At 45.1% G+C, this 24,530-nt stretch overlaps 1 protein-coding gene across 1 annotated transcript in view; it reads right to left on the bottom strand.

Annotated features, from left to right (window-relative positions):
• Nucleotides 1–24,530, bottom strand: part of LOC113405355 (paired box protein Pax-5) — a 220,953-nt gene that overhangs the window by 14,619 nt on the left and 181,804 nt on the right. Inside the window, exon 9 of the mRNA XM_026646498.1 lies at nucleotides 1,505–1,591. Coding sequence (XP_026502283.1) covers nucleotides 1,505–1,591 — 87 coding nt within the window. The remainder of the gene's footprint in view (nucleotides 1–1,504; nucleotides 1,592–24,530) is intronic.

Here is a 24,530-nt window from a genome sequence, read left to right as displayed (position 1 = left end):
CTACATCAGCCTGTCATCCATAAATCTGGAAAACTCTATTCCTACAGGTTTCAGTGGTTAGTCTGTATCAGCAAAAAAACCGAGGCATCCTTGTGGCACCTTAGAGACTAACAAATTTATTTGGGCATAAGCTTTCATGGGCTAGAACCCACAAAAGCTTATGTCCAAATAAATTTGTTAGTCTCTAAGGTGCCACAAGGACTCCTCGGTTTTTTTCTATTCTTACAGTTGATAGAGGACAATTAATTGGTATTTTGCCTGCCTCCTCCATGCAAACTGTGCAGGAAAATTCTCACTAATGTGTGCTCTGTGTATATAAAAAGTCAAAGGGGCCAATTTTTGAAACAGTGGTGTAAAATGGATCATGTTCACTCTGTAGATTAGGGCCCCCATTCTGCATGAGGATCTGCTAGCACAGACCCTGGGCTCAGGAGATTCCCCTCAAGCTGAAAAGATTTTGCACAGGTGTAGGGGTTCCTGCTAGCAGAAGCCCACCCAGAAATGGAGCCCCAATCTGTGGCAAAAGCCAAATTAAAAAGCAGACATGAAATGGGGGGTTGATAAGAATAGGCATTGGTAGCGAGCGAGACGAGCAGGTTGAACTAACTTTGCAGGCAATTCTCTGGTCTTGGATTCTGGCATAGACTATTTATTCTAATTTGGAAACAAACATTTTGTTTTACCAAAACACCAGGATATTGTTGTTTTTTAACAGCATAGTGACCGCACCATGTTCTGCAGGCAAGGGACTCTGTAGCCCTCCAAATAACAAATCTGAATCTTGTATGTGTCAGTGAATGGGGGCAAGGTATGAGGCAATGTGGTGCGTGCGTGCAAGGGTATGTCTACACTACAGGATTAATCCGAATTTAGATAATTCAAATTTGGAAAACAGGTTGTATAAATTCGATTGTGCGCGGCCACACTAAGCACCTTAATTCGGTTTTTAACCACATTAATTCGGTGGTGTGCGGCCACACTACCCCATTAATTTAAACACAGTAATTCGGTGGTGTGCGGCCACACTAACCCTAATTCGAATTAAAAAAATCGATTTAGGCGCTACTCCGCTCGTCTAGGTGGAGTACAGAAATCGATTTTAAGTGCCCTTTAATTCGAATTAACTGGCTCTGTAGTGTGGACGGGTGAAGGGTTAATTCGGATTAACGCAGCTAAATCCGAATTAAAGTCGTAGTGTAGACCAGGCCCAAGAGAAAGAGAGATGGAGCGAGAACAGCCAGCAGAGAGACAGGACCCCAGGCCGGCGCAGGGGTCTGTCCTAGTATATCTTGAAGCAGGATTGTTGTCATTGTGGGCAGTCAGAGGGAATCCAACAAGGACACATAAGGTTGTGCAAGGAGATGCTTCTCACTTACCATGACTGGACGTGCACAAAGGCCAGATCTGGCCCAACATCCAGTGAGGAGATGTGCAGCCACCTACAGGACAAGCTGCAGCTGCAGTGAGCAGGCTGTTCCCGTAGAAACTCAGTAGGAAAACTCACCTAGCAATCCAGGGTTGGGAAATCTCCAGGAGTCATTGTATGTTGAATATTGTGGGTGGCTGTATGGACTTCCAGAAAACTCGCTCCCTAAGTAAGGGAAAGAGAAAACAAAACAAATGGTAATTTGGCACTAAAACAGACACTGATGAGGCGAGGGGGAAGAAACAGCTAAATGCAGTCTGCAGTCTAGGTGATATCCAGTGCAATTCTTATTGTAGGCTTTACGGTCCACCTGGTTCCCTAGGGAATGGAAATTGGGACACTTGTTAGAAAACAAACTCTAAGTCAGTGGATGGAGTTTTCCTTTTGATTTTCCTCACGTTCCTCACGCTGGGCCTGATCCAAACCAGTGGGAATCTTTCCAGCTCCTTCTATGTTTCACCAGGATAGGGAACACTAAGGCTAGATACCCTCAGGAGAAATTCTAGGGGGCTCGGGGTCATGCTGAGCCTCATCCCTGGAATTAAGTTGCCCCCGTACTACATCTGGGCCCCAGTTTGGCCAAGCTGAGGGGAAGAGGTACAGCGTAACTCCTCAACCAGGCTTTCCAAAAGCTGGAGGGGATGGAGCAGTTAAAGTTCTAGACATGGACACCAGCATCTCAGTTTGTTCAAGGAAACTGCTGCCTCTGACTCAGGACATCACCTTTGGCAAGCCTCAGGACCTCTCTCCCTCTCTATAACCAGGATAACGATGCTTACGTCTGTGTAGGGCTTTGAGCTCCTGCCATGCAAAGCATCATGTGAGCTCACAGCATTACCACATTGTTCAGGATCGTCTCACGGCTACCTTCTGCTCTCCCCAGCTGTGTGTTCTGTACGCGTCTCATCTCTTGTTTGATACCGAGATTGTAAGCTCTTTGGGGCAGGCACCGTCACTTTGTTATGAGCGTGTACAGCACCCAGCACTAGGCAATACCACAATACAAATAATAATTACTATTATTCTACAATCTGTCAGGAATGATTTTTTTCTGACATCTCTCTCTCTCTCTCTCTCTCTCACACACACACACGTTCATCAAAACATTAAGGCCATCAGCCACCTGACAAAAGCCAGGAAGAAGGTTACAAGTGATCCTTGCCAGTCCTAATATGTTCATCTGAACTGTCTTGTGCTCACATGAGCCAAAACGTTATTGCTGTATCTATTGGGAGGGAGGTCCCATAACTAGAGTACGGGTATGTCTACACTACCCGCCGGATTGGCGGGCAGCGATCGATCCAGCGGGGATCGATTTATCGTGTCTAGTCTAGACACAATACATCGACCCCCGAGCACTCTCCCGTCGACTCCTGTACTCCAGCTCGGCGAGAGGTGCAGGCAGAGTCGACGGGGGAGCGGCAGCAGTCGACTCACCACGGTGAAGACACCACGGTAAGTCGATCTAAGTACGTTGACTTCAGCCATGTTATTCACGTAGCTGAAGTTGCGTAACTTAGATCGATCCCCCCCAAGTGTAGACCAGGCCTACGAAATAAAGCCAGAGAATGCTATGCATACTTTCCCTCTTTAAGTTAGGTAACACAACTTGTAGATTTGGGATTTCAGAAATTATTTCCACCCAAAATGGGGACAAAAAGTCAAAAACTCAAAAAAAATCATGAATCACAAAACCAGAAAAAAACCTGTATTCGGGTCAATCGAAAGATTTCATTGCAATCATTTTGAAGCATTTCATTTTGATGTTGACCTTTTTTATTCTAATTCTTTTTTTTTTTACTATAAATCAACTTAAATTTCAAAACAACAACAACAAAATCCATTTAGAACCAAAACCAGACCTTTTTTATTTCCAAAGTGTCAAAATGAGATGTTTTGACAATTTGAAACTTTTTTCCAACTCAGGAAATTCATCAAAACCGCCCCTTTCTCGTAAACAGTGTATGTTTCAACAAAATACCATTGTCAAAAAATTCCCAACTCGTTCTAGTTAAAATGCCATGTCATTACAGACAGCTCAGAGGCGACCTCTGCTCAATGGGAACCTGCAGTCAGAAAAGCAAACAAGATGCATAAGGAACTGGATGGAGAATAATACAAAAACTATTATACAGTGGCTCAGCCTCATCTGGATAGCGTGTTCTGTGCTGGTCACTCCATCTTCAGAAGACTATTTCAGAACTGGAGGGGGCTCAGACAAGGGCAATGAGAATGATCAAGGGCCTGGAAAATCACTTAAATGAAGAGAGATTGAAAAGACGGGGATTGTTATCTTAGAAAGGAGACAAAGAAGGGGGAACATGATAGAAGTCCCTAAAAATCGATGACTGATCTAGAGAAGGGAGATAGGCCATTTCTGTTCTCCCTGCCCCCGTAACACAAGAACTAGAGGACTTTCAATGAAAATAAAAGGAGGCAAACACAAATAGAATGTGGAATTAGACTGTGGAACTCATTGTCGCGGGATATGGTTGAGACCAAAAACTTAGCAGTCTTCAAAAAGGGATTGGAGATTTATATAGATACCAGGAGTATCCAAAGCTAAATGCTAACATAAATTACGTACATTTTGAAGGAGGATTTAAACTGATCTCTCTTAACTAGGGACTTGGAGAAGACCTACTATAGGGGCAGATTGTTCCACACCTGCCTAATGCAAGGCTGATTGCACCTTCCTCTGAAGCATCTGGTCCTAGCCACTGTCAGAGACAGGATATGGGACTAGATGGACCTCAGGTCTGAGCCAGTCTGGCAATTCCTAGGTCCCTAAGGTTGCTTCTTTAACATTAAAAGCTCAGAGGTTTTTTGTGGTTCCAACAGCTGCTCCAAACCGACGGCTTAAGGTGCTTTCACAGGAATAGAAGTGAAAAATAAAGATTCAAACAATTGAATGTCAGATTATTAAACATTACTCCATAAAGGGCCTAGTACATCTTTACTAGACTTCTGTAAAAGGCTCAGGTGGTTTATTAATTATTATTACTGCTTCTGTACAACTCTATTAATCACTGTGAGTGACTAGAAATGGATTTGCTCCCAAATTTCTATTCCTGTTGAAGTGCATAGCATATACGTTTCGTCTCTGTTCCCTGTCCTGCTGAATGATGAAGGACATGATATACAATACCTGAAGGTTAACTCTGCCTTAATGTTTCTTCTTGGTTGCTGTTTTTAAAATGAGCTATTGCGAAAAAAGCCAGGAGGCAAAGGATCAATGAGGAACATTGGGAAAATGGTCCTGAGAGTGAAAAGCGGGGAAGGGTTTGGGAAGGAGGAAAGAGATAAAGTAGATGAGGAAAGAAGTGAGAAATGAAAGAAGAGTGTTATAAATAAGATGCATTACACTGAATACTCTGCCATAACAAAACATAATGGAGCTTTCCAGTGTACATATGGGTTATGCATTTCATGTATGTGAATGAATGATTTATGGGATGGGGAAGAGTGCAGCATCTGTGCTGTCACTAGTGGCGTAGGTGTCATTGGTTAGAAAGCCCACTGGCTGTGAGGACTTTATGTCGCCCTCTAGTGGTGTCTATTAGCTTACTACTAACAACTACCATTTGCAGTCATTCTCTGGGCTAGAGTGGCCAAATAGCAAGTGTGAAAAATCAGGACAGGGTGTGTGTAATAGTTACCTATATAAGACAAAGCTCCTAATATTGGGACAGACCCGATAATATCAGGACGTCTGGTCACCCTGGTCTGGGTTCTATCAGCTAAGGGGCATGTGGGTAGTTTGAGTGGTTCCGGTGGTCTGTGTTTGTGGGCACAGATTTGACACAATACATATCAGAACGTATCAGTCGGGACAACTGTCCTCCAGGTGTTTACACATACATTCCAGTGATAGGTCAGTGCTTCAGAGCAGTTACAAGGGCCCGACGGAACCAGGACTGTATGTCAAACATGCCTGGTGCCGGTAGGATGAATCGGCAGCTGAAGGGCGGAGGGGCGGCATGCGGTAACGGTCTGACCATCGCCTGATACTGTGGTGTCATGAGCATTTTCCAAGGTGAATTAACATTGTCAAAACCCACTGTACGTAGGAAGGGTAGAACCAGGCTGAAAAACAGAGGAGCCATCTGGAATTTGCAACCCATGCTTGACTAGAACTAAATTCAAATAGCTATTCAGCTTCAGAGAAGGGTCACTTAACAAGCTCCTTTACAACCAAGCTGCGAACTCCCTCTCTTTGCAATTGAGACTGCCTGCTCAACCCAAACGCCGACTATTTTCCTTTGGGTTTCCAGCTTCCTCCGGACTCCCTCTCTAGCCGAGACTAGCACTGACTCCCTCAAAGCATGTGGGACAACAAAATGTTGAGTAACTGTAGGGTGAATGCAGAGCCCTCGTCCTCCCTCAAGTGCTTAGGGACAGGTCAGCTCCATGGCATGCGTTACCTCTCAATTGTTTGATCACACGGATACATTGCACATGGCGAGGGATTTCTATACCAACCTCACAGCCTGCCTGACGCATGCTATTTACAAAGTTCTTCCCACTGAGAAGACATACGTGCCGAGATTTGTGCATGGGAGCGTGGTTGCCCTCTTTACTGGTTGAGGAGAGCGACTAGAATAAAAAAACTCAGTTAAAACATTACTTTAAAATAACCAAAAATGGCAGGATGGGCATGGCACAAGAACAGGCCAATGAGATGTCTGGGCCACTCCACCGTACCGCAGCACATCCAGGGAGAGGGCACAAGGACAGGGTAATGAGATGTATGCGTTGTCACAGCATCAGGGTAACTGCACCTGTATGGGGCATAATGGTCACTGTGACCCCTCCAGGGCACTCACTTAAAGGTTTCCAGTTCCTATCCATCACCTCTCCTGGGAGGAGACCCTCATCTCACTCCATCCTGACCAGGGGTTTTAACCACACAGCTCCGTGATCTACATTGCAATATCCCCAGCAAACCAGACTGTCTAAAAAGGCCAGCACCTGCATTTTGCCTTCTCTCCAAGGGCTCTGACCAGTGTATTGCCCGCAGGTACAAGTTACCACACATCTCCTTCTAAGCAAGCATATTTATCCGTAAGGTGAAAGCATTGCAGAGAAAAGATATTAAAACAATTAAAGAACTACATGCATGCTAAGAAGCTTACCAGAGCTCACCCCAACTCCAACCTTGAGCTCTGGTAAGTTTTAGTCCTTCAAAACCCTGGGGGCTAGCAAGCAATCAGATGTGGGTGATGAGTCCCGCTGGCCTGCCTGCAGCCTGAATCAATATGGACACTAACGAAGGTTCTTGGAGTCTGACTGTGGGAGTGGGGGGGGCACAGGTCTCAAGTTCCCACCCAAAGGTTTTGGGGGAACAAGGATAAGAGGGGGCATCAGACAGCTCAGGGCTATATATTCTAATGTAGGATATTACACAGGATGGTTGTTAAATGCTGGCTCGCTAACAGAATGTTTATTATATGCATAGGTGAAACGTGAAATTATGAAAGGTAATGGCTTAAACACTGTCCAGGAAATAAGTCAAAGGGTTCCCGTAGAATGCAGGGAAGCACTCTAGCTACACCCACTAATCATTTGGGTTTTAGGCCCTGTGGATCCTCCCCTTAGGCTGGGGGGGGGGATCCTTTAGCAGTGGGCGGGCTTTGCCCGCCCACTTCCCGGAACCCAATATGTACACCCACTAATAAGAACATAAGAATGGCCACACTGGGTTAGGCCAATGGTCCAGCTAGTGCAGTGTCCTGTCTCTGACAGTGGCCAGTGCCAGATGCTTCTAGTGGTTGGAGGTTTAGGGACACCCGGGGCATGGGGTTGTGTCCCTGACCATCTTGGTAATAGCCATCGATGGACCTGTCCTCCATGAACTTAGCTAATTCTTTTTTGAACCTAGTTATGCTTTTGGCCTTCACAACATCCCCTGGCAAGGAGTTCCACAGGTTGACTGTGCATTGTGTGAAGAAATACTTTCTTCTGTTTATTTTAAACCTGCTGCCTGTTAATTTCATTGGGTGACCCCTGGTTCTTGTGTTATGTGAAAGGGTAAATAACACTGCCCTATTCACTTTCTCCCACACCAGTCATGATTTTGTACACATCTATCGTACCCCCACGCTTAGTCTTGTCTTTTCTAAAACAAACAGTCCCAGTCTTCTTAATCTCTCCTCATACGGATGCTGTTCCATACTGCTATATCTACTTTGGGACAGAGCGACCAGAACTGCATGCAGTATTCAACGTGTGGGTGTACCGTAGTATCTTCAGCAGGAACTGGTGACAAATATGGCAATTTCCTGCAATATCCTTGAAAGACCTAATTGTATCAAGTTTATGCATTATTGGGGTCTAAAATTGTATGTAGCCTCTCAGCGGCGGGGGGATGTGACAGACATAAGACCTGGGAGTTCAAAAGACGATACCTGTGCCAGACAAATATGGATTTTGGGGACATTAAGTGGATTTCCTGGGGAATCCCGAGGCAGAGGTTAAGGCAAGCTACCCAACTCTGGTTATGCAAAACCCCAGCCTTTTGAAGCTACCCCTGAGAACAGGGGTATTGTCTGCTGTTTACCTGTCAAAGGCCCAAGCTGTACAAAGACATGGCTGATTTGCCCAGCTTTTGGACTGGTTCTGGATCTAAGATAGATGAACTTATAACCATGGGGGAAACCCAGTTGGGGGGGTTTGAAGGACTAAAACGACCAGAGCTCTGGATCGGAGCGGGGGCTGACCTCTGGTAAACATTTTAGCCAGGGTGTAGGAACTTTTCCTGTTTTAATATGTTTTCTCTGTAATGCTTTGACGCTAGGAATCAATGCACTAAGGAGGAGATGTCTGGTAACTTATAACTGACAGGACACTGGTCAGGGCCTTTGGAGAGAAAGCAACGCGCAGGCACTGGGGTTTTTAGGCAGCCTGGTTTGCTGTGGATATCACAGTGTAGATCAGGGATCTGTGCAGCCTTAAAACCCCTGATCAGGAGGGAGTGAGACCCGGGTCTCCGCCCAAGAGAGGTGATGGCTGGGAGCCCGAAACAGTTAAGAGGGTGCCCTCAAGCAACCCCCGAGGGGGAATATAGATGCAGTTACTCTGAAACTGTGACATATATTGTGGCAGTGGTGGGATGTAGGACAGTGTGAATCGCCATATCTGTCCCATGGACCATTCCACCAGTTCCCAGCCCGTCATTTAGCATGGCACAAGGAGAGGGCAGTGAGCCGTATGGATCACTCCACCGGTTCCCATCCCACACATCAGAAGCTCTCACCCAAACCTCCCCCCCCCAACAAGGCATCCCGAATCTGAATGAGAACTCGAGCCCCACTCTTCCAAGCACGAGCCAACAACCCCAATCCCGAGCACAGCTGCACCATGCAGCCATCCTGAGCGTGCCTTGCATCCTCCTCCCGCAAAATGTGCCACCATTAACTTCTCAGAGGACTTCTCTCGCCACGCTGAGGCTTGCCACAGAGACCAGACAGCAGAGCTCACTAGGATTCCCATGCACTGTTGTCTGGATCTCAGGGCCGGCTTTAGGCCAATTCCCCCGATTCTCCCGAATCGGGCCCCGCGCCCTAAAGAAGAGCGCCTAACTTTTTAATTTTTACTCACCCGGCGGCGGTCCAGGTCTTTGGCAGCACTTCGGCGGCGGGTCCTTCACTCGCTCCGGGTCTTCGGCGGCATTTCGGCGGCGGGCCCTTCAGTGCCGCGGAAGACCCGGAGCGAGTGAAGGACTCGCCGCCGAAGTGCCGCCGAAGACCCGGACCGCCGCCGGGTATTCGAATCGGGCCCCGCCCTTCCTAAAGCCGGCCCTGCTGGATCTTGTGCGTCCCCCATCCCCTCCTAGCTAGCGGCTCCGGAAGACCCAGGTCTCCCTGTTCTTGTGCTGTGCAAGCCACTGAGCAGGTGGCTCTGCTTTTTCAGGAATCAGCCGCGCTCCTGCCTGAGCCTCAGGAGAAACGAGCCAACATTTCGCGGCTTGATTCTTTTCTCACTCTCTCTCCTCGCCCCTCCCCAGCCGCTGCTCCCCTCCCCCCTCTGCGTACACATCTCTGGGCCTCTCTGGGGGACGCTCCGGCGCCTGACAGGCTGAGGCTTCCAATGCTCTGTTTTTTATGCCTCAGTGGTCAGGGTGTCAGGCTCCTGCGGTACAGACCAGCCAAGAGCTCAAGGAGTCACTGAACACCATCAGTTCGGTGACAGTATCACTTGCTTCATCCCACATATTCTGCATATCCATCAGCCGGGGGTGGGGGGGGGGGGGAGAGAGGGGAGAGAGAGATAGAGGAGAAAAAAAAGGAAGTGGGAGAAAAGCCACCCGCCCTGTTATTACCATCACAGGCCTTGGACAGACAAATGGTGCAGGAGTACAGTGAAACTAAACGAGATGAATGAGCACTGCCCGAGTGCCTTGTGGATAGTCCAGGACCCGTCAGATCTACTTCTTGACAGCACCGTTTAATGATCAGCCCCGTTCAAAAGAAATACTATGCATCATCTACCCAGGGATATATTTGTGTGGGAGCGCGTGGGCGCACGTGCACTGGGGAGGAGGGGAATGTGATTTGATCCATTGTTCCTTCATGGCTAAACAGCAAGGGCCTTCGTTAAGACTACTTCTCTTTAAAGCGATCATCTCTTTCACTGCATCGCTGTAGGAAAGCTTTGACTTCTACAGCCACCGAAACAAAAAGGTATTGAGGCAATGGCTTCCGTTGCCTTTATACTTCCTTGTGGCTCTTGAGAAGATCCTTTTAAACGTTGCCATAAGTGGGTTCACTATTTCATGCCATTACTGTTAATATAAGGTCAGATTCCACCAGCCTCACTAGCCGAATAGTCCCTTAGCCTGTAAAGAGTCCGATTTAAGTCAATGGGCTTACTCACCAGCTAAACTACTACTTAGGAGGTAACGTCTACCCCAGAGTCATTAGAGCTGGAGAAACAAAATCTCCTGAGCATATTTAGCCCCTATTTCTGTTTGTGCATTAGTCACAAACACTTTGGGGTTTTGAAGAATATGATCTTTGAGGATTACTTATTAAACAAATCATCTCTACAAACACTTTTTGACTATGGCGAATTACTGACAGCTACATGTAAACAGTATTACCAACTCCAGTCTTGTCGTATTTGGTGTTTTTCTTAAAGCCCCAGCTCCTGGAGTCATGTGAATGCATGAGACTCTCAGCTTTCATTCAAAAAGCCAGTTTCCGGCCCCCATGGTTATGGAGAAAAACTCAGACATGTGAACTAGAGTCACAAGGCATATAAAAAGCACTCAAGATGTGGGTTTTTTGTTTTTTTTAATCTCATGAGTTTTGGGGGCCTAACTCATGATTTTTGAACTGGGAGGTTGGCAGTACTGTTTGCAACACACTCCATGTGGAAATTCACTCGTGGGCAGAGAGCCAGACAAGACTTATGGACCACTCAAGTCCCATCTAAGCCCTCAACAGTGTGACTGAGGTGGTGTCCAGGCCTTGTGCTGGTTTTCTACACAGGGGAGAGTTTCACCCTACTTGTGTTGTTTGGCCAGACCCATAGGGCACCTGGAACCAGATTCTGATCTCTTATTACACCAATGGAAACCCAGAGTGACTCCCCTGACTTCAATAGAGCTATTCCAGATTTACACTAACGTGGCTGAGATCAGGAACCCCTGATACTGTTTCTGTCCCTTGACTGAGTAAACAACATGTTATAAACCGGGGTGCCCAACCTACGGGCCGTACACGAGGCCCGCGGCCTGCTTCAACATCATATACTAACAGCTGATTCACTAGCATTTTGTCGTCATGTTTACATCATTATAGTTTAACCAAGTGTTTCAATAGACAACGCTGTACATAGAAACAACCTATCTAAATACATACAAAACAAGCTGAACTTAAAATATAAATCAACAAGTGACCTTAAGTCTTATTAAAATCTGTAGAATCTGTGTGGCACACTCAAGGCTGTGCTTAGGTTTATGTGGCCATAAGGTTGGACACCACTGTTATAAACAGAGGAAGTGCTGAATCTCTCCAGGAGAGGGCAGAGAAGCACTTCAGGGACAAAAAGAACAGAGAAGCAGGCCGAGGGTATATTAAGACATTTAAAATCTTGCTTCTGCCCAAGAACAGGCATTATACTGGGCTAGATGAACCCTGGATTTAAAAATAGCCAAGCCACTTCTTGATGGCAGCAGAAAATTATAAACCAGATTTACTAGCTGTCTAGCATACTTTGTATTCAATTTTCTGCTGTCTCTTTCAAACCACATTATTGTCCATGAGCGTATATGCCCAGCACTAGTCTCTAAACTTGCCATCAGACGCTTGTTTCGCTGAGTGGCCCGAATTAACTGAGTGGCAGGCTCTGGCTAGGGTGGGTTTGGGGAATGGCTGCATTTCCCCCACCCCGTATGAAGGTCCACTTACTCTATCTGCCAAGTCCACAGATTGGATCCTCAGTTGTCATGCTGCCGTTCAACCAGCGGCTCACCACAGTGTTTCTGAAGGGTGAGGTCACGTTTGATTCCTTGCCACAGAGTGATAGGGAATTGCTACGCATTGTATGTCCCCTTCCCATACTATACATAATACTTTTATATACCTATATCTGCCAAGTTCATACACTGAAATTATTAATCCCTATTTTCTGTTCCCTACCACTATTCATCAGAGTCATTTAGCGTGTGTGTGTGTGAGAGAGAGAGAGATACAGGGGATGGGGAATGTGCAGTGTTAAGCTTCCCTCTCCAATCGCATACACAACACCCCGTTTCATATATTTACCAAGTGCATTTGCTCAGTGCATTCATCTTAGCTCCTGCCACCAATCACCATTCACCACCGCCATTTGCCAAGAACCAGCCATGTCCTGGGAAGGACACACTTGGAGTACAGGGAGAGCGCCTGTGTGCCTGGTGTTGTGGTAGTGAGCCAGTCCTGGTGAATTAATAATAGTGAGCAGTACCTGATCATCAGCAAACATGGGGGGAAATTCACCGCATGCAGGAGCCAGCATAAAGTCCCACTTAAGACCTGTTCTGAGGCGTTCACAAGCCCAGTCCTGACCCTCTGCCCAGGGTGAATTGCACCCTGAATGAATAAAGGAGATAGTCACCAGAGCGGAAGAGGAAGAATACAGTAGCCTGGCTCTACGCAGGGCTAGGTTCTGGGCGGAGATCGCCCTGTCATGGGCAATACCAGCACAGCTTTGGCGTCACAGCCTGGCCGCTGGCAGCTCACGTTGAACGGCAGATTTCTGGAACTAGTTGAGTGGGAAAGGCAGGAAGGTAGGGATTGGCAGGTTAGGCCCAGAGGCTGTGGTGAACGTCCTTGTCTGATCTCAGGGGGGAATGGAAGGAAGGTCAGTGCATCCGGAGGACAGTGGGGCTCAGCTGTGGATGGATGGATGGATGGGATTTTTCTTCTTCTGAGAGAGAAGCTGGCGCTCTTGCTGCTGCAGCGGTGGATGGTGCTACCACAGGACTCCGAAAGAGGAGGAGGAGCATGAATGTTGTCCCGGGGATGGCCAAAACAAGCGGTACTACTGGGGCTGGAGGAACAGGTCACCACACTGAGCTGGTGACTGTGACTTGAAGTGTCTCCCAGAGAACATATGTGGGAGACGTGGCGAGAGAGGTTGACTCGTCTACTAGCAGGGAAAAGGAATGCTGGAGATTCCCACAGGGCCGACTCAGCTACCCTGCACCGGCTATCAGCAGCTGTAGCGCCGTGGCCAGGACCCGGAGAGCAATAGCAAAGCATGGAATCATGGGCGTGAGGCTATTTTGCTATTGCCAGCAGCGAGCACCCCCCATGCAATTTGTCTGGGATGAAGGCAGATTATTACATGGGGCTCTGACCCCTCTTGTCCATGTCGAGCACTGTGGGAGTAAGGCAGGCTCAGAAACAACAGGGCAAGCTGCAGCATGGCTGATAGAGATGGGCTTCTCTATGCATTGAGCCAGTGGGTCAGGGAAAGCGTAATCAGCATGAAGCAAACTAGCAGGCGCTGGGCATACCCACAGTTATCCACAGGAGACTCAGGGTTGTTATCACCCAACAGGACCCTTCATAAGAGCATCGGGAGAGACCACAAATACCTCCATGCACCCCAGACCCTTGTGTGGACCCAGGTGCTTGACCTTCCACTCTCCCAACGTGGGGAGCAAAGGGCTCCTCACCCTCACCTGGGTTTGTAGCCTCAGAAAATGGGCAGAATGTGAAGGCTGCTTCCTCTATGGTTCCTTTTCATGCATTTCCTCTTTGCTGTTCTGCTCCTCTGAGAGAGCTTAGAATCACAGATTATCAGGGTTGGAAGGGACCTCAGGAGTCATCTAGTCCAACCCCCTGCTCAAAGCAGGGCCAATCCCCAGACAGATTTTTACCCCAGTTCCCTAAATGGCCCCCTCAAGGATTGAACTCACAACCCTGGGTTTAGCAGGCCAGTGCTCAAACCACTGAGCTATCCCCCCCTTCCCATTCCACCTCTCAGCTGACCCAACAAAAAGATTTCCAAGTGGTGGTGGGGACTCTGGGGTGGAAATCATTTCACATACATGTTTCCATGCTGGCATTAGCAATGGTTCTGAATTCCACCAATCTTCTGGGGAATTACAAACTTGCTGACCAAAAATGTTCACAAACACATCACAAATTTCATGAACAGAGGTGTGTTTTTCTGACAGGACAGTTTTCAGTCTGAAGTTGCTGTTTTTTCAAAATCAAAATTTTCCATGGGAATGCACGGATTTTGACAAAATACTCAATTTGGAGCAAAAAATCAGGATGAAATGTTTCCAATGATGTAGAAACAGAAGATTCTGATTTTTTGTTGTGAAACTAATTTACTCTTATAGTATGAAAAAAATGTTAAAAGCCAAAACTGAAAAGTTTTGATTTACCTGATCAACTGTTTCAATTTTATTGCCAGGAAACATTTTTTAAAAAAAATTGTTTCGGGTCAATCAAAAGTTCATTTCATGGGAAATTTCAAAATTCAGTGTTTTGCTCTGATTAGAATGAAAACTAATTTCAAAATCCCAGAATTTCCTGTGAAATGGAGATTCCAGATCCCACAGAACTCTAACCACGAATACGAGCAAAGTGGATCGGGGCTTATTCAAAAACACGTATGTAAATTCTTTCTTGCTGTCTTCACTCAGTACCAGCGCATGTGCATCTAGAATGGAAGGAGAAAGCCAAGGAGCCAGTCAAGGTGCATTGCCACACCTCCACCAATATTTTAACTCCGGATTCTTTCCTTCTCTCAGAGCCTGACCCAAAGCTCAATGAGGCGAATGGAAGTCCTTCCATTGACTTCAAAGGGTTTTGGATCAGGCCTCAGTGCCTTTATGACTCTTCCGTGAATATATTCACATGTGCTTCCTCTATTGCTATTCAGTCTGGCCACATATTAATTACCAATTCCATATCTTTATCCCAAATCCCTTTAAGATATTTTCAGTTGCAGCCCATATATTTCTTGTCCATGAGTCTGTCACCTGCTCTCATAGGTTTATCCACTGTCTCCGTCACCCTCAGATTGTACATCTCAACTGAGCTCCTTCTTTTGAATTTCCTCTTTTCTAGTGAATGCACATTTAATTGTACACACACACACACACACACACACACACCCTTTGATTAACATTAATGGGAGTTATAGTTACACATCAATTGGAGAACAGACTCTTTAGCTTTCCTAACCTCTCCATATGGCTATAACCCCTGAGGCCCTTTCTCATCAGACTTGTCCTTGCCTGTATGTTTTCCAATTCTAATTAGCAATATCCTTTTGCCATCTCTGCTCCAGGTTTACAACATTCTTCTTTAGCCCTTCAAGTCGACAGATTAACACCACAGAATGTTCAATAAATTCAACCACTGAAGGAAAAAGAACAGAAGGTTGTGGGGGGGAAATAGCCTTCTGGCCAAGAATAACAGTACACTGTCCACTTTGTATTGGACTCTGGGGTCAATTAGAGAATTATCCACTGCACTCACATCTGAAGCAGGCCTCTGTAGATTAATTGTGATATCCTTTTCCATCCCAACCCCTCCTGACAAGGGCTACAGGTGTCTCTCTCTCTCTCTCTCTCTTTTTTTTTTTTTTTTTGTGGTGAAGGAACTACAGTAACTTTCTTAAATTAACAGTCTCATGACTTTTTATTTGCTTTCTAACGTTTTCTTTTGTGGAAGTAATCATATGGGCCATAAATTTCTTCAGCAAATTCCAATAACAATCATTATCCAGGGAGTTAAGATATGCTTGACTGCATGGAGAACAGGGCTAAATACTGCACTTAGCAACCAAAATGTACTGCAGCAGCTTGCATATTACCATTATGAAATAGCTGTTAAATGCACACAACTTTAAAATCTATTATCAAAAAAAGTCTTGTGTGGAATAGGATTGTATGTCAAATACCATGAAAATTTCTAGTGTAACCCAAAAGGACAGTAAGGGTAGTTCCCTTTACCAATGTTTCGGAAGATCCATTATAGTGTAAGCAATATAGCTATTTTAATTCGGTCACTTATACTCCAGGTAGCATTTAGGATAGAGGCATATTGACTAACAAACATGATGTAAGTTAGAAAAGAGAGAATATGCTCATGTAATCCCACAGGGAATAGCGCATTCATTTCCCCCCCAATATAACTAATCCTCTTTACTGCAATAAACTGTCATTGCAGTCCAGGGTGAGAGCGCGCAGAGGGATGGGGGAAACAGCAAAGCACTGTCTTTAGGAAAACACTCTTTATTCTCAACAGTATTCACCTTCTAGAAGGACTTGCTGCTTCTGCATTCATCACCCCTAGTGACTATTTTAGAAAGACAGCAGAAGCTCAGAGGAGGCTACAGGTAACAAACACCAAGCCCACCACTAATCTGCCATGTTTGCTGCTGGGCCAAGTGTCCTTGCAATTACAAACTCCCACCGGACCGTAGGCCCGTCACAAACCTCCCCCACCACCTTCTGCTCCAAGTGAAAAGCTTCTTCCACTTGCCTTCTCTAAGCCAAAACTCAGCAGCGTGTCCGTTCTAAAAACCCCACCAAAACAAAACACTCCACTGCACACATGGTTCTCCTCTGGGGAGAGGATGGAGGAGAAGGAACCACATGTGACAGATATTAGTCACCTTATTTTATGAGCTTCTTCCAGCAGCGCATTTACTACATTGATGAGGGGGTTATGAGGACCTGTATAGCCATCTACACATAGCTATACTGGTACCAGTAAACCTTCGTAGTGCAGACACAGCTTGTACCAACAAGTTCTTTTGCCAGTGTAGCTTATACCAGTTCCCAAACAAAATAAGCTATACTAGTGTAACGTTTTAGGGATTGCCCAGACCAGTCAGGGGTCCTGCCACCTCGTGCCCTGCAGGCCTGGAGTCCTTTGTACCGTGCAGCTATGGCTCAGTTCCCTGACACCAGTAGCTTGTCCACAAGCACAAAGGGAGTTTTTTTGCCAATATAACTGCATCTCCACTGGGGCTTTTGCTGGCATACCTGTGTTAGTTCGCAGTGCAATTTTTTCACATCCTTAACCAATGCAGCTATGCCAGCAAAACCCTGAAGTGTAGAACAGGCCATAGAATAGAATATTTTTACCTCGACAGCAATTGTGATATTTCTGAGTGAAACGTTTTGCCTCTCCAATTTGATTCCAAAATGATGTTAGGACAAAATAACGTGCCTGATTGCTCACAGCAAGAATACCAGAATTATAACTGGATTTGGAAGAGATGGAAACTCTCATGCTTCAGGCCATAAACCACCACTAAATGATGGGAGTCAGGAAGAAAACTCTCCTTATGGCAGGTTATCAGATTACTGGACTAGATGGACCCGTGGTCTGATCCATTCCGACAGTTCGTACGGCCGTGTGATTCATTACAAGGTAAAACAGCAACTTCCATTACAGCATTGGAGATGGATTCATTGATCCTACAGGCTTTAATCTGTTCCCATTTAAGTAAATAACAAAGTTATATTTGACTTCAGGGGGAGTACAATTATGCCCAAATGGGCAACATTATGATCTCAGTTATTATAGAGTAGGTCTGGATTAACTCTATGGATTTGAGCGGAGTAACTGAGTTTTCTGGGCTTGTCTACATGGCACCGGCAAAGCGCACTAGAGAGGTGCGATTTGTAAAGTGCATTATGGTGCTATGCTCTAACTGCTCCATATAGACCCTGCTGGGAAACCCTAAAAGGTACGTAGTTCGCATTAGCATAGTGCCTCTGGCACACTTGGTCACTCCGTGTAGACAAGTCTTGTGTGTACAACAGATCCCTGATGACTTTTGCACAAGATGGCCTCTGATTCCCCACTGCGACTCCAGTTGTACTCCAGTGTAACTCCATTCATTTCAAGAGTGCCACACTAACCCAGACAAGGAGTAAGAAATGGGGAATCGGGCACTATGGACAGCTCCAGGCACCAGCGCAGCAAGCGCATGCCTGGGGCGGCAAGCCACGGGGGGCGGCCTGCCGGTTGCCGTGAGGGCGGCAGTCAGGCAGCCTTTGGCGGCGCGCCTGCGGGAGGTCCGCCGGTCCCGCGGCTTTGGTGGCAGATCACCGGCAGAAACGCCGCCAAATCCGCGTGACCAGCAGACCGCCCGCAGGCGTGCCGCCAAAGGCCGCCTGACTGCCATGCTTGGGGCGGCAAAAAACATAGAGCCGCCCCTGACAGGCACAAGTACATTTTCTAGGCAAAGTTCTCGCCGACATGTACCATGGATCTCAGTCACATATTCGGTACCTCTTCCATGTGCGATACCGTGTGATGTCAGTGGAGGTTTGGTGAGCGGAACAAGTGCAGATCCCACAGCACATTTCTATATTACAGATGGGAGATGTGCAGAACACACTGAAGAGGAGAAGAGTTTTGCCCAGCCAATGTGCACATTCTCATGGTTTTGTAAAGCCATTCCTCTTACTGGAGTCAGAGAAATATTTTGAAGGCATTAATCTAAAACTGAGATACAGTGCACTGAGGCCTGATCCAAAGCCCAATTAAACCAATGAAAAGACTCCCAATGACTTCAATGGGCTTTGAATCAGGCTCTTAATTAACTAACTACTAGAGCTGGGTGGGAAATGATTTTCCCAGCCCTTGAATATCTGTGAGAATTCAGAATGTTTTTCTGTCTCAACTCAGGATGAAAAATCAAAATCTTGAAAATATTCACACACCAAAAACTGGAAAAAAGTTCAGTTTGGTCAATGGATATGTTTGGTTTCAAAAATTCGGATGTGTGGTGTTTCAATGTTGACCTTTCTTCTTCCTTTAACCTTTTTTGTGTCTAATTAGTTTAAATTTGGAAACAAAGTCATTTTGAATAAAAAAGGCAATTTTTTTGTTTAAAAAAATGTCAAAAGAACCATTTTGACAATTTCCCACCTTGTTTTTTGACATTTTTTCAAATCAGCAGATTTATCAAAACTGACCTTCATTCACAAACCATTTTCGTGTCAACAAATCAGCATTTTTTGATGAAAAAACATTTTGCTGAAACATTCCCTACCCACTCTAATAGCTATGAACACTCTAATGCATTCCTAAAAGACTCCTTTGATTGTGAATAGCAAAACGCAAGTATTTCCAGGTGCTCCACATCCATTCCTTTCTTTCAATAGCAGTAATATGAAATCTTTGGGCCTGACTGTCCTCTCATTTAGTTATACTGATATAATTCCATTTCCTTCAGTGAAGTTCCTTCTGATTTGCACCCACAGCAGAAGAGAATCCAGGCCCTGGAGATTCACACAAGACGTATCATTTCACAGAAGTGGAGCAGTAGATGCATTACAGAACTCAATGTATTTTAGAGCCTGTAGGAAAAACTATACTCACTGCATTAAAAATGTGTCTCCTGCTTTTATGCCATTGACATAACATTCCCTGACTCTACACAGCATTTGCCAATAGAGCGGCCGAGCGGCTGGCAAGTGGTAGAGTCAGTTCTACAATCATTCAGCATGTGGACCTCCTGTAGAAAATCAGTGGCACTTTGAGTGCAGACTGACTGCATGATCAGACCCTAAAATATAATTCCCTAACACCGTCTATAGTCAAATTCTATCCTAAAACCATAAAAGTCGAGAGAAGAGACCTACAGACCCTCCAGTCGGTCTCTCCCCCGATGCAGGATTGTTCCCTATAATATAGCTGGCAGTCATTACTCACTGAATGAAGAGAGGAGTTGCCTGCATTTGGAGTGCAAGATTTGCAACATTTTATCGCTATTATTATTATTGCAACATTTAAGTTACAAAACACAGCACTCTCTCTGAATAAACACATGAATAAATACATTAGGAGAATGCTCCATGTGTTTTATCTTCACTTGATTCAATACAGTCCAGCACCTATTGCCTAAAAGAGATTATTACAAAGTGTTAAAATTCCCAACTCAAAGGAACGTGGCAAGTGGCTCCTTTTTTGGGTAGCCTGACAAAGACACACACAAACCCATGCTCAGGGGTTGGTTTTGGATTGCACCTGGCTCATTTGACTGGGAGTGACTGAGTCCGAATCTTAACCCAAAGGCATTACAGCCTGGTCCTGGGCAGCGTTTAGCATCCTTATCTCCCACTGAAGTCAAACGAAGTTGAGCGTGCTCGGCACCTTGCAGCACTGTGCCTGACTGAGCCCTTATTGTGAGGTGTAGCAACAATTATGGCTGGTAGAAAAATGAGGGTTAGTTGAAAGCAATTTTTATATGTCTATATATGAGGTGGGTTTTTGAAAATATGTTGAAATGAAAAAGATTGGGGAAAATGCATTTTTTCCCCAAATGGATGAAATATTTCATGTTGAAAAAGTGGGGGAAATTCCTATGTTCTCAAAAGTTAGAGAAAATGAGAAAAAATACTTTTTCTCACTTATTTACTTTTTCCCCCCTGGAAAAAAATGGACATGAGTTAAAAAGTGAGGGACTGTGGGAAAATACACGTTCTTGCACTTTTCATTCCCCCCCCCCACTTCTTAAATTTATTTTTTATTTTTATTCCCCCCCTCTTTTGCAGTGGAAAAAAAAAGAGAGGAAAGGGAAGTAAAGAAGTGAGAGAACAAGGCAAAAGAAGAAATATCCCAAATGAAATTTTCTAAACAAAGAACATTTCATTTTGTTTTGAAAAAAAAATTTGCTTTGAACTTTTTAAATCAAACTCAAACAAAGGAAAAGGTTTGTAATTAAATGAAAACTGCTCGTTTTCTTTCAAAACATGTTAATAAAAAGAAAGTCCCACACCAAAATTCTGACCAGCTCTAGCAATGACCGAGCATTGGAGAAGTTATGAATAGAAAGCATCTGGGTAAGAATGGTACAAAGCTGCTCTGAGAATCCCTGGGAGCTGTAAGCTATAATTAGTGTCTGTGCTGTACTTTGAAAAAATGTAAAGTGCTAAACACTAAGTGTTAATGACTATTATCACCACTGTAAGCTGTGTTCTGCTTTCACTAATATCCTTAATGCCATATTCTAAAGTACAAATTGTACATAAAAGTTGGCCAAACTAAAGTACTCCATGTCAGTGAATGCTCATTCTCTCTCCCAACAAGGAAACAACAACTCACTGCTGGAAACTAAACCTGCCTTCTCCTCCCTTTACATTAAAATATTTAAGATCAATGTTATGGGCAACGTTCTCAAAAGCACTAAGTGTCTAAGTCCTATTTTCATAAATTCTTTAATCACTTGGGAGCCCAGGTGGCAATGAAAGTCAGTGGCACTTAGACTTGTAAGGCACTTTTGAAAAATTGACCCTAAAATTACTGTATGTGCACCTGCAAAGAACTAACTAACAGGCTGCAGGAAGGGTTATTTTCAGAAGTCAATGAAGGTACAACAAGTAGTAACAGAATAAAATGAAGAGAAGTATAATGCACACAGATTAATGATAAGTGTTTATAACCAGTGGTGACTTTAAGTACATGTGGCCATATAAAACTCTATATGTCAAAGTGCTTCCCCACACCCTTACACACACACACACCCTTACACACACACACCCTTACACACACACACACACACACAGGACAACGCCCCTCCGCCCACCCTCAGTCAGTGACAATAGCCCAGGCCATATTACAGTCTGGAAAGGACCTGGACATCTTACTTCAAGACCATGCAATATTTACAGCCAGCCCTTAACTGAGGTCAATCAGAGAAGAGTAGCCTGCCCAGGGAGGTCACTCACCTGTGAGGTATTTGAGACTAAACAAGGAACTAATGGGGATTGTGTAGAAGTCTATGAATATAATGATGGAGGAGGATACACCAAACAACATAAGTGTCCCTTTACAACCGTGACATCCACCTACCACTACGCATATGCACACATGCATTATATAACCCACCATAACAGCCACACTCGCTTCATTATTAAAAGCCAGCATTTGGCAATTTTTACCACACAGAAGGATATGAGAAACCAGTTGTTTGCTATTCCAAGACCAGGTCAGAACTGTGGTATTTTGGGCTCCAATGGCTGGCAAATGCATCTCTACACATACATGAAGAAAATCGCAACATTAACTGCTCCTGTTTGTGCCCATTCCAAGAGATTTCAGGAGACCCAACCCTGCCATCTCCCTTGCTACGTAACACTGAGGGGCGATGATTAGTTTGCTCCCTTTCTTTGCCTCCTTCTGTATAGCATTGTACAGCCCTGAAACCCAGCCGGTCATTGCTAGCTTCATTTTCAAATTATTTCCTCAATCCATATTTCTCCTAGTTACAGAATAATGCTACTGGCCAGTACTTTCCCATGGATATGCTCAGAGTTCTCATCTAAGACATAGCTAAGGTACAGTGTATAAACACACACACACACACACGTGTCTTTGACAGCCACACTTTCTATCACTGGCTCATTATTTATAAATAGTTTATAAAGGATTAATAAATGAATAATAAGCATTTTAATAAATGGTTAATCAACTGTAATAGAATCCAACAGATCAATAGGTTGCTTATAGCCATCTATAACACCTTCCATAGATGTGTTTATAACCACCTAGAGTACATATTATTCATGCCTGAGCATGCTCCTAACATCCTTTAATGAACCATATTTAAATATAACCGTTGTACAACGACTGACCCATTTGTTTTCAAAAATCCTAGTAAAAGAACGTCATTTTCTGCACAGATGCCAAGGGAAGCAGCAGCAACTTCAGAGCACAGTTGCCAACTTTCACGCAGTAAATAAGCCCCCCGACTTTCACAAGAAGCCAAAAATCAAGCTAATCCCGTTTCAAAACAAGGCCAAAACAAGCCAATCCCTAAGAACCCCAACACTCTATGTGACTAGATCCCCCCGGGCGTGCAGTCTGCGACTGTGTTGGGCCCACTGTGCACCCCTCTCTCCCCCCCCATGCTCCTGCTTGCCAGGAGACGATCAAAAAAAAAGAAGCAACAAGCCAAAAACTAGCCAACAAGCAACTCACAAGCCAATTAAGCCAAAACCAAGCCCAATTTCTGTGTTTTTTTCGTGGATTTGGCATGTCTGCTTCAGAGCTGCTTTCCTCTCTTCTGCCAACATCAGTCTATTGGGGGCAGTGTTTTATTAAAATTTTGTTAATAGAATGCTTTCAGGCATGTTCAGGTCATATTTCTCCAAACTTCCTGATCACATAAAAATTGCCAATTTACTTGGTGACTTCTGAGAGCGATATAAAGTGAGAGTTATATTGTTTTATATTTTATTATCATACAAATTGACTCTGTATTTCCCCTTACTTCATTTTCACATTAAATAGTACATAGACGAAGACTGAAGCGGTTATTTCCAATGGTGCTGAATGGAGCCTAACATTTTTTTAAAAAATCAGTAACATGCAGCTTTTTGTAATTCTACCTCATTTCCGAGACGCTACGAGGTGCAAAAATCCCATCAATGAGTAATGAGTTGTGGGTTAAGGTGGACGTACCTTGCTGTGCAGGCCCTGCACTGCTCTCGACCCGCACTGCCTGCCATGAAATTTTAATGTTGCTTCTGACACATTTATGAAATATCCCACCCAGTCTTTGCAGGGAGACAAAAAGATTTACCTCTGCAATTACGGGAAACATGCAGATTTTAGCGATGCACTTTAAACTTTTGTCCACAAAGGTATTTAACTTTAACACAACCAAGGTAGGTGGTGCCACACAGCAACCACGTTGGAATTGCATTCACACAGAGATTTATTTCCCTACACAAAGAGGACAACTGCCCAACCCGGCAGCATAGATCATCTCAATTAATGCTGGCGAATAATTCCTCTCGCATCTTGATAGGCTTCCCCATCCACACAGACCTCTGTCTGCTGTAACTATGTTTATAAAGCATGGTAAACCAGAAATGAAAATCTGAAACACAGGGCCAACGTTTGCTTTGCAGTTTCAGGCCAAAGCCAGTATCCTGCCTCTGACAGTGGCTACTGAGAAAGGTAAAGCAAATCCCCAGTGCATCCAGCCAATATGGGGCTGGGGGTGAAATTCCTTGCCTGGGCCCTGAGTCAACCAGCTTGTACCCCAAAGCATGAGATTTGACACCCTTTACTATTGCCTTGGAGTATATGGCTGCAAACACAACTGTTGTTCGTAAAATTATCCAGTCTTCTTAAAGCCCCCAGCCACGAGGCTACATTCTGGCTAGTCCTGCACCAGTCCTGTGCGAGAGGTGAAGGGATGGGTCATTTCAGCTGCCCGCAGCACCGCCACCCAGGGCTTGGAGACCACGCCTGACAGTGAGGTGTGCATTGCTGGGATGCGACTGGAGCATACACCCGCAAGGGTCTCCCAGCAGGCAGCTCGGGTCTGGGGCAGCAACAGGGGCCAAAGCCCCCTGAGCTACTCCGCCGGCTCCCGCCTGGTGTGTCGTCTTGGGGAACCCCCTCCAGCCTGCTACAGCTCCCCTCCTTCATGCACTGATGCTACCAGGGGAAAAGCCAGAATGTGACCCAACACACTCCCCTCGGTTCCCTTCCATGGCAATGAATTTCACAGTACCTGCAGCATCCCATTATTCCCTTTCACCTGCTCTAAATTTACCTCCACTGACTGAACTGGCTGAAATATGGAGTTCCCATCCCTCAGGAAATTGAGATTTTGT

The sequence above is a fragment of the Terrapene carolina genome, unplaced genomic scaffold, assembly GCF_002925995.2.
Source record: "Terrapene carolina triunguis isolate 2854851 unplaced genomic scaffold, T_m_triunguis-2.0 Scaffold35098, whole genome shotgun sequence".
Lineage (NCBI taxonomy): Eukaryota > Metazoa > Chordata > Testudines > Emydidae > Terrapene > Terrapene triunguis.
The sequence above is the reverse complement of the archived record's forward strand: the minus strand, read 5'-3'. Positions and strand labels throughout refer to the sequence as shown.